Genomic DNA, 9,606 nt, shown 5'->3' with positions numbered 1-9,606 from the left:
CCCCCTTCAAAAGCAAGGGCAACAACGGAAAGAAAGATCAACCAGCTGTTTCTGATCTGATCTACTTCTAGCATGTGATTGTGGCTGGTGCAACTCCATCCACTCCCTACATAATCCACCACGAACCGACAAGGGGGTACGTTTGATGCTTGCTAGCTGGCAGCAGCCGGCGTGGATCGATCCAAACCTCCGAACCTGCAACTGAAAACTTTAAAAAGTTCTTCGATCAGAGCGGGTTACTATTACTATTTCGATAAACAAGACACAAGATCCTATTCAGGGGTTCAGCGTAGGATGGATGACACGCAGCTGCGTTGCGTTTGTCACACAACTCGGTGCCGATGGCTTGGGACTTCGGGCATCTGAAAATGGCATCATCAAACCATGGCCAATCACCAGTTTTGCAGCCGGACGCCGCGAAATAAAGCTCGTTCTTTAAGCCAAGGCATGCAACATCAGATCTGTCTGGCACGTGAACGATGAGCTTTTCCGTTCTGCTTCACCTCTATGCCCGGAAAGATACGAGGCCAGAGTCAGCATAAGGCGCCATTACCTAGGTAAAAGCCTGTCGAAAGCTTCCATGTTGGATGGACGGAGGGCCTTGGCGCTAAACGCTACAACTCCGTGTTGTTGGACCAAGAGTTGGGCTCGTCAGCATTTGTCCCCCCCATCTCCGGCTTCTCCTTTCATGCCCTGTTGCACAGATGGTGTGCTTTTGCATAAGAGTGGTTTGCCTTTTCTTTCATTTTCCTCTACGTATACGGAACGTCAGGTGAGATGTGACGCATAACGCACGACCTGCGTTGCCGCTCCCCAGCAGCAGCGAGTCAGTCTCTACCCGCAGCACAGTACGGAGTGAATCAAACGAGCACATTCATCATCAGGCTTGTGAGTGCCGAGAGCTGGGACCATGGCTGAATAGATAAGGACGTTTCCCCAAGCTCAGCTTTCCCATAAATCAGCCGAACACCCTTCAGGCAGGGGGATCTGCTCTGGTGCGAGTGGAGTCAAAGGAGTTGCGCCTCTTCTCCCATCTTCCCGCCTGGAGAGAGGGCTGACTGATCATCGATCCCGAGCGATAAGGCGGATGACAAGAAAATACGACGCCAGCCAAGATGTACTGCATGTGCAATCCCAGTTGTTGCGTCGAATTGGTCGGGTCCAGCGAGAGATAGCGCCCAAAGCACGCCGCAACAAGCGCCAACATCGTTCGCCATCCCGGGACAGCTTTGCCCTGTGGTATCATCGTCTCTTCAGGCGTTGGGCTGCGACATCTTCCAATGGGCTGCGGACGGCCCGGGTTTTATCTGCCGCGGGATACATGTGAGCCTGATGAATAGTCCTTCTCCAATGTCGGATACTCCCAGTGGAGTGGAGCATGTATCCGTAGTCAATCAAACAGCACAGGCTTCAAGACAGGATTGGGTGCCAATTGCTGCAGATACTAAGAGCAAACGGCACCGGGAGCGTCGAATTGAGCCGTGAGGGACATCATTGGAGAAAAGCCTCATCCGACTGCAGATGCTCGGGACCCTGTATCCGGATGAACCGCTTACGAGCAACCCTGTGCCAAAACAGGAAATGAAACGCAAGCAAAAAAAGAATTGACAAACGGTGAAGAAGAAGAGGGAAACCAGCAGAGAAAAAAGAGCAGTCGGTCGTGCTGCTGCGGTTGGCTGTGAGCGAATCGTGCTCTTCCTGCTTTTTCCCTTTCACATGTCGAAACACACGGAACCGGATCCCTGTCCGCTAGGGAAGTGTGGCTGAAGCAGCCAAGCACCAGCCAATCGCGGCACGGCACCAAGCTGCAAGCCTCACACGTTTTGGGCAGCTTGGAGTCGCCGCTTTCACATGCCTTTTCCCCCCCTCTCTCTGCACTTCCCTTTGGCGGCCCAAGGCCCTGGAGGGGCTCCTTTTTCTGCATGGGAAAACACATGCACACTGACCACAAGTACCGTTCGCAGGAGGGCGCTGCGGCAGAGACACCAAACGCCGCGTACAGGGTACTTGTGCGTTATCAATACATCATCCCCGGTGGCGCGCCCTCTGCCAGTTGGGAGGGGAGGAATCCGCGGGAATGGGGAATGCGGAATGCTCATTAATAGGCATCCGCCCCGTCCTTATCGCCTGCTGCTGCTCTTCTCTCGCCCGGCTCGCTCTGTTTGCATCCCTTTCATCTCATCCTTCTTCTCATCTCTGCCATCTGCCTCATCTCGTCCACCATCGACACTCCAATTCTCGACCTCTTCCGCGTCAGCCAGCACCAGAGTCGCAGCGCTTGCCGGCCTCTGTCAACCCTCAGCCTCACCTACCTTACACCTAGTACTCGGTTATCCATACTCTCACTTCTGACATCACAATGCCTGCCCCTCAAGTCAACGGCGATGTGTCAAACCACATCTCATCCGCCTTCCTCCAGGTACGCATTGCCAAACAAAAGCAACCCCTTTGTTGTCCTACAATCGGGAAACGGATTCCCGTGGTACGGCGCTTTGGTTGGGTATTAACTCGTTTCGCAGCATCTGCTCTCGTATCCCCTGGTCAGCGACAGTATTCACACCGTGACCTCCAACGAACTCGCGCAAAAGTCCATCAAGCTCGGAGACTCTGCTTATCGAACCTTCGCAGCCCCTGTGCTCCCCTACCTCTCCAAACCCTATGGTCTCATCTCTCCCTACTTCCAAAAGGCCGACTCCCTCGGCGACCAGACCCTGGACCGCATTGACGAGCGCTTCCCCATTGTCAAGAAGCCCACTGGCGATCTCTACAACGAGACGCGTGGCCTGATTCTGCTTCCCTACCAGAAGGGCCTCGAGGGCAAGGAGCACGTCTTCAAGGTCTATGCTTCCGAGCTTAAGAAGCTCGAGCAGGACGGCGTAGTAGCCCAGGGCAAGGCTGCTGTCTCAACCGCCTTTGTCGTCAGCAACGAGACGCTGGCCTGGTTGAGCAACTTGGTTGCCGTCAAGAAGGCCGAGGCCTCTGACGCCACCAAGGAGAAGATCAACCAGTAGGCGAGTTCTCACGGGGTGTACCAGCGAAAAGCGCATTCTCTTTTCTTGTTTGACCGGCGCTCCTTTTCCATTTTCATTTGTTTCCACCTGCTTTTTGTCCAGCTTCTTCCTCTTCGTTGTCATCGTGTCGGCTTTTTTTTCTCCGTCGTCCAAATGTCGTCTTCTGGTGCCAGTCTATTTCGCATGCGATGAGAAGCGCCTGGAAACAGGAGGGACGGAGTAGAGTCAATCGGCTGCGATTGGGCTTCTACAGCCGGCATCGTCATTGCCTGTTTCCCCGGCGGCCAAGCTCTGACGCATCTTGCTCCGATTCGATTCGATTCTCATTCCACTCCTTGTTTCGCTATACTATCAATCTACCGCTTGCATTTTCGGCCTTGACGATACCTGGGAATTGAGGCGAACGGGGACCTCGATTCCACCGGCAATGGGTGGCGATTGACCTGCTTCTAGGACGGGAGGGTTTTCGATACGGGACACTTGACTCTTCTTTGTTTTCATGTATGGGCCATTATATGGAAGGACGTAAAAAAAGGGTAGAATACCAATGGGAGTTTGCTTTACCAGTCAAGAATCCGTGACACTGAGACTGTCCAACACTGTCCGCTTCCCTCGTCGATCATGTGATGGGTACCGCAGAACTCTTCAATGCAACAAAGAAGGGAAAGAGGGTGCTGAGTAAGAGTTCCCAAAACGTTTGCGAGCTCTTACACATTTTCGAACAGCAGCTGCTGATGTAAAGGTGACTAATTGTGGAGCCCGGATTTATTAACATCGCCCCTCTACTAGCATTATCCATCTCGAAGATAGCTCCCAAGCTTGGCTTCAAGCAGGTTGTTAATGATATAAGGTAGTTTCTTGATAATGCGGCATTACGGAATTGTACAAAACACCGAGAAACTTCTCTCTTTATATTGCTGCAGCTGCCCCTCCCCCAGATAAAGCCCGTTGGACTGCTGTATATAAAGTCGTTGATCTTCGCGAATCTCTGTGCACATGAAGCTCTCCCAGATCATCCTTGCAATCGTCATTGGACTAGCATCGACAGTGCTATATCAACATCGAGAAGGCGTATCTGACATCGTATCACTTGCCATTACTTCTCTCACGACCCAGTACAGCGACTTGTTTCTCAACAGAGCATCCAACGAGACTATTCCGGCTCAAAAGGCAGCTTCATCTTCTGAGGCAGAAACCAGCTTTCCCAACCAGGGCCACTACTTCTCCGAACAACAACTACAACACAACCTCACAGCCACCGAAATGTCCATCCCCCGAGCCATCGGCAAGGTCGTCCGCGCGATCGAGCAGCCCGAAGGCGCCGGCGCCCTCGTCCGACGATCCATCGGCACGCGCGAGCAGCGCAACTTTAGCCCCTTCCTCATGCTCGACCACTTTTCGTCCACAACCGGCGGCTTCCCTGACCAGTACGTTTTGTCGTTCCTCGTCTATATCTCGTCATTATATATCATATATATATGTGTGTGTGAGCTGACTGTTCTCTCTTTGTGTGTATATAGCCCCCACCGCGGCCAGGAAACAATCACCTACCTCCTCGACGGCGTCATCGACCACGAGGACTTCGCCGGCAACGCAGGCACCCTCCACTCGGGCGACCTCCAGTTCATGACCGCCGGCCGCGGCATCATCCACGCCGAGATGCCCCGCCAGCACCCCGACGGCCGCCCCAACGTCGGCCTCCAGCTCTGGGTCGACCTGCCCAAGGAGCTGAAGTACTGCGAGCCCCGCTACCGCGACCTCCGCGCCGCCGAGATCCCGACCGTCGACGTCGACGAGGGGCGCGCCACCGTAAAGGTCATCTCCGGCCAGAGCCACGGCGTCGACTCCGTCAAGGAGCTCGCCTACACCCCCGTCTGGCTGCTCGACTTCCAACTCAGGCCCGGCGCAAAGGTCACCCAGCCTCTGCCCCAGGGCTGGAACGCTTTCGCCTACGTCCTCGACGGCAGCGCCGTCGTCGGCGAGGGCTCCGCCGCCAGAAAGGTCGGGCAGTACGACAACATCTTCTTCAAGCAGGAGGGCGATGTCGTCCAGCTGTCAACTGAAGCCAACGCCACAAAGGACGCTCGAGTGGGTAAGTTTTGCTCTCCCTATCCCAAAACCTGTAACCCTCAGGGAAAGGGGGTTGATGCTTGATATGCAACATATTAACATATTCTCAGTCCTTGTCGCCGGAACTCCTCTTGACCAAAAGGTGGTTCAATACGGCCCCTTCGTCCTCAACTCCGAGGAAGAGGTCATGAAGACCTTTTCCGACTACCAAAGCTATGAAAACGGCTTTGAGCGTGCCAAGAACTGGAGAAGCAAGATTGGCGAACGCGTATACTAAAACAAGTACCCCCTTTGGCCTTGATCGAGGTTTTCGACCACATTTACACTTCTCTTTTCCGGCAACTTGGCGTTATCGGTGCATTCTGGGACTGCAAGTATTACAGTGAAATACCTGACGGACGTATCATGGCTTGAATGATGTTTACTACCTTAGCTCATGTTAGATAAAAATGTGTATGCTCAGTAGCAATTTGTACATTCATCCCAGACAGTGGAGCATCATCTTGCTCATCATGGCATGCTGGACCGCGTGTTGCACCAAAATTATTTATTAATGTCCTGTCAAAGTACAGCAAGAGAGCCAACCCCTTCATCCAGACCATGTCAGAATCAGGTATCCATTATGCCCGGTACACGGCAATCTTGGGGCCCTCAAGCCAGACGGACGATGCGAGCATGTGTATCAGCCCTGTCCCTGAGCTTCGTCTGATGCTCAGCTTTCCACTGGCCCGTAGGCAACAAAATTAATCACCATATCCTCAGCGCATTTCCCATGGCCCAATTAGAAAGAAATGAAAAACCACATGACTCATTAGCCCTCGTCGAATTTTCCCGGTTCATGTCCATTCACCTTGTTCCTATTTTCCTTGTCATCGAAAGATAGACTCGGCGCCGATTCCCACGCCGGGCGCGAAAGATGTTTACTAAGTCGAGGATTATGAGACAATAACAGGGTATTATATATCAAAGATGTGCAACGCGAAACATCAAAAAGGGGCCATTTGGGTGATATGCTTAGAGCATGAGGATGGCAAGACCGGCGGCGGCAATGATGCCGACGGGACCAGCAGTCTTCTGCGGAACCTGTTGATGAAGGAGTCAGAGGAGTTTACTAGTAGTATAGTCGAAGGGTCAAGACTTACACCAGCGCCAGTACTGGATGCGGCGGAAGCGCTTGAACTGGCAGTCTCCGTCGTAGTCTCGGTCGCAGTGGTTTCGGCGCCAGTAGTCTCAGTTTGCGTTGCTGATTCAGTGACTGTGGCGGTGGTCGACTTCGTGGTGAGAGTCTTGACAATGGCAGAGCTGCCGGAAGTCACAGTCGTCAAGACGCCGCTGTCAGTGCTCGTGGCGAGAGGTTCAGAGCCGGTCAGGGTAACAGAAATAGCCCCAGTAAGAGTAGTCTGTCCCGTTGTCGTGTGAACACTGCCATCGGACTCTGTAACGGCAGAGGTGAAGGTCGAGACGACTCCATTGCTCGCGTTGCCGGTGGCGGTAGCAATACCGGTCGTAATGGTCGTGCCGTCTGAGGTCACGGTAGTGAGGAGGGTTTCCTGATGACAAGTGTAAGCAAGTGAAACTCGGTCATGGCAAGATGAATAGAACTCACAGTGATAGCACCAGTAGCAGTGGCAGTGGGGAGTGTGGACACATCGGTAGCACTACCAGAGGCACTTCCAGTGCGAGTAGTGCTGCCACTTCCACCTGCAGAACTTGTCTGGATCGCAACACCAGCTCCTAAAAGGCGTCAGGGACAACTCTGGACGTTCATAGCTGAGGGAAACTCACCAGCGCATATGCTGATACCGTACTCAACAACCTTTTTGGCATCCTCAGTCGAGCAGATAGCTGCGGAGCAATCTCGGAGGCCGTAAAGGAAGTTCTTGTTGGCACAGAGACATCTCAAGTCATTCTGTTTGCAGCCGAGCTCATCAGCCTTGTTGGCGCTCAACATGTTGGCAGCGCAGGTTTGCTAAGAAGACGGTTAGTAACAGTGTATACGTAGGAAGATAGTAGAGATACTCACACCACAGGCGGCGAGGTTGGCAGAACCCTGAGCGGCAGTGGCCGCAACCAAAGTGCAAAGGGCGATAACGACGGATTTCATCTTGACGATGTTGCTGTCAAAAAGATGACTTGGGTTCTGTAAAGGGAGCGGCTCCGTTAGCACAAAAGAAGGTCTGAAGTTTGAACTGCTGGTATCCGCAGTGAATGAGACAGGTAGCGAGCGGTGGTCTGAAGGATATGAGGGTGAAGTTGACAGGATTGCTGAAGAAAGAAGGCGAGGTCAAATTGAGGAGTGCAAAGGTGGCGGGTGATCGGGGACTGAGGGCAGCTTTTAATCACAGAGGAGGGCAGCAGTGACTGCAGAGCAGGTGCTGGATTTCCGGCGGCCAGCAGGGCACGATCAATGTTTGTGCTAGGCCGTACAAGGGGGTTGTACGACGCAGTGGAGGAGATGAGCGGATGGAGATGTGGATTGTGAAGAGAGTGTAGTGTTCCCTCAGGACAAGCAACCAGGCCACCCAGTGTTGTAGACGCTCGGGAAGCTGTCCAGATATGCGAGGCAGACGGGTAGAGGGAGATACGCAGACGATGTTTGGAGAGCGAGGAGAAGGTAGGCGAGGTGGACCAACCTGGGAGATACAGACGCGCAACGAGAGACGAGGCAAACAACGAACGGCGATGAGGAGGCGACCTGAAGAGCTGGACTCTTGTTCTCGATTGGAAGCGGTGGTGATGGGAGGAGGAAAAGTCTTGAGAGGCTCTGGTCGAAGAGGTGAAGAAGGCGAAGACTGGTGATGAAGAAGAGGAAGGATCAAGATTGAGTGCACCTGACGGGTCGTGGAAAGAAGAAGGAGGTCTGGAATCTTTATGAAGCAAGGAAGGAGCAGGAGAAGTGACAGCAAGTGGTACCTTGCCTTGCAGCTGCCCTGCCGCCCTCTCGACGTACCTTGCCAAGCTTGCGCCTACCTCATCTGCAGCACTTGCCGGTAACTAACGCTCCTGCCCCACGCCAGCTGGCAGATCTGCCTCGACCAACGTCATTCACAACAGAACTGGAAGCTGCGATCTTGTCTGGCTGTCTGCATTGCCTGGCAGGGGTGGGTGGAGTGACGAAGCCTGTGTGACGCCGGTCTTTGCAAATTGCAGATGCACGATCGTGATGCTCCAACTGTGGCGCCAGAAGTACAAGTGCCGTTTACTATTCGATTTTTTTCCATCTCGGGTGACACCGAGTCTAGGGAAGCTGTGAGACAGTACTTGTTCGATACTACCTCTGGAATGGGGGCAGATGAGATGAACAGCCAGAGACTGTTGGGCTCGGAGCTGCTGCTGCTAGTAGCCGTATTGCGTTGCCTAGCACCCAAGTCCCTTGCATTGGGGCCCTACGACAGCAGTGGGAGCTGTTTGCAACCGAACGAGCTCCGTGTTTGTGAAGGCTGGACGATACCTGGACGAGCTGTGGGAGAGCGAGCGACCTGAGCATCCTGTCGGTTATCGGCTCGGAACAGAGCTGCATCTCCCTTGACAAGCTTGGCAACTTGAAGGCCCACCGTCTGCCGACCCTGGCAGAGCTGAAGAACTAACATCAAAGCAGGACGCCGTCACTCACGTGCCCTGACTCCAGCACTTCATGGGAGCTTCACCCACAGCAGCTTGAGCTCTGCAGCTTGGCAGGACAGAAAACGACCGAATCACCACCACTATTGGGCACTAGCTCCGGCTCTCCAGCCACCTGAGCGGCGCACTTCAGCTCTCGCCCCGGCTGCCGCAATGCGCTACAATGCGATGCTGAAGCCGATAGGCTCAGGCGCTCTAGTTTCAAGGTACAGCGACCTTAGCCGGTGGCAATGGAGGCGGTGGCGCTTCAGATGGCTGGAGTTGATTGCCTCATCATGCTTCATACATTCTGAGGTGTTCTCTGCATGCTTGTTGCGAAGTATCTCGCCGTATATTACCTTGCCTACTACTCTCCTTGCCCCGATACTGACTCCAATTGCGGTCAAAGCAAGTTCAATTGAACAATAGAACGCACTCCCTCGCGTCCCCTTTCGAGCAATTGCTATCTTTCTGCCAGCGCCACCCAACAGTTCAACTGTCCCGCGCTTTTACGAAGGACGGCCGAGTGTCTCATACCTACCTCGGACTGTCCAATACATTTTGCCAACGGGCCTCCACTGGCAATCGCACAACAAGAATGCGGCCCCGCTTCACCATCATCGGACCGTGCAATCAAGATCAGCCAAGCTGGAGTGACCCTGGTTGTCCTGCCAATGATTCGCCGGTGCCCATTGTATATCTGAGACTCTGGCTGCATGGCTCACGGCCATGCGTGTTGCCAAGTGGCTAGTCACCGCCGAAAGGGACGAGTAACTGGACAAAATCAAGTCCAGCCATGTCGCCGTGGTCTCGTACGAGGTTCTTACTAGGTACGCTGCTTGGAGGAGCTTCCAGACGGCGAGAAGCACAAGCCTCGTGCGCGGGCCTCCTTGGTGCTGTTTGACCTAGAATCCTGATTTGACTG

The 9,606-nt window shown here is 53.8% G+C and overlaps 3 protein-coding genes across 3 annotated transcripts; 2 read left to right on the top strand and 1 right to left on the bottom strand.

The window, feature by feature from the left end:
* Positions 1–2,359: 2,359 nt before the first annotated feature.
* Positions 2,360–3,011, top strand: BBK36DRAFT_1158404 (hypothetical protein; the record flags this gene model as incomplete). The annotated part of the gene is made up of 2 exons (XM_024894108.1): positions 2,360–2,419; positions 2,520–3,011. 2 exons carry the CDS (start codon positions 2,360–2,362, stop codon positions 3,009–3,011), a joined length of 552 nt encoding a protein of 183 aa, XP_024750892.1.
* A 1,263-nt stretch (positions 3,012–4,274) lies between these two features.
* Positions 4,275–5,358, top strand: BBK36DRAFT_50797 (hypothetical protein; the record flags this gene model as incomplete). Its single annotated transcript, XM_024898180.1, has 3 exons — positions 4,275–4,438; positions 4,532–5,103; positions 5,192–5,358. 3 exons carry the CDS (start codon positions 4,275–4,277, stop codon positions 5,356–5,358), a joined length of 903 nt encoding a protein of 300 aa, XP_024750891.1.
* Positions 5,359–5,701: 343 nt separating this feature from the next.
* On the bottom strand, positions 5,702–7,185 carry BBK36DRAFT_1158402 (hypothetical protein; the record flags this gene model as incomplete). The annotated part of the gene is made up of 6 exons (XM_024894107.1): positions 5,702–5,775; positions 6,119–6,164; positions 6,224–6,631; positions 6,688–6,815; positions 6,867–7,050; positions 7,105–7,185. The coding sequence occupies 6 exons, from the start codon at positions 7,183–7,185 to the stop codon at positions 5,702–5,704; spliced, it is 921 nt and encodes a 306-aa protein (XP_024750890.1).
* Positions 7,186–9,606: the final 2,421 nt, after the last annotated feature.

The sequence above is a fragment of the Trichoderma citrinoviride genome (assembly GCF_003025115.1).
Source record: "Trichoderma citrinoviride strain TUCIM 6016 unplaced genomic scaffold BBK36scaffold_5, whole genome shotgun sequence".
NCBI classification, from domain to species: Eukaryota; Fungi; Ascomycota; class Sordariomycetes; order Hypocreales; family Hypocreaceae; genus Trichoderma; species Trichoderma citrinoviride.
This window is presented reverse-complemented; position numbering and strand designations above follow the sequence as displayed.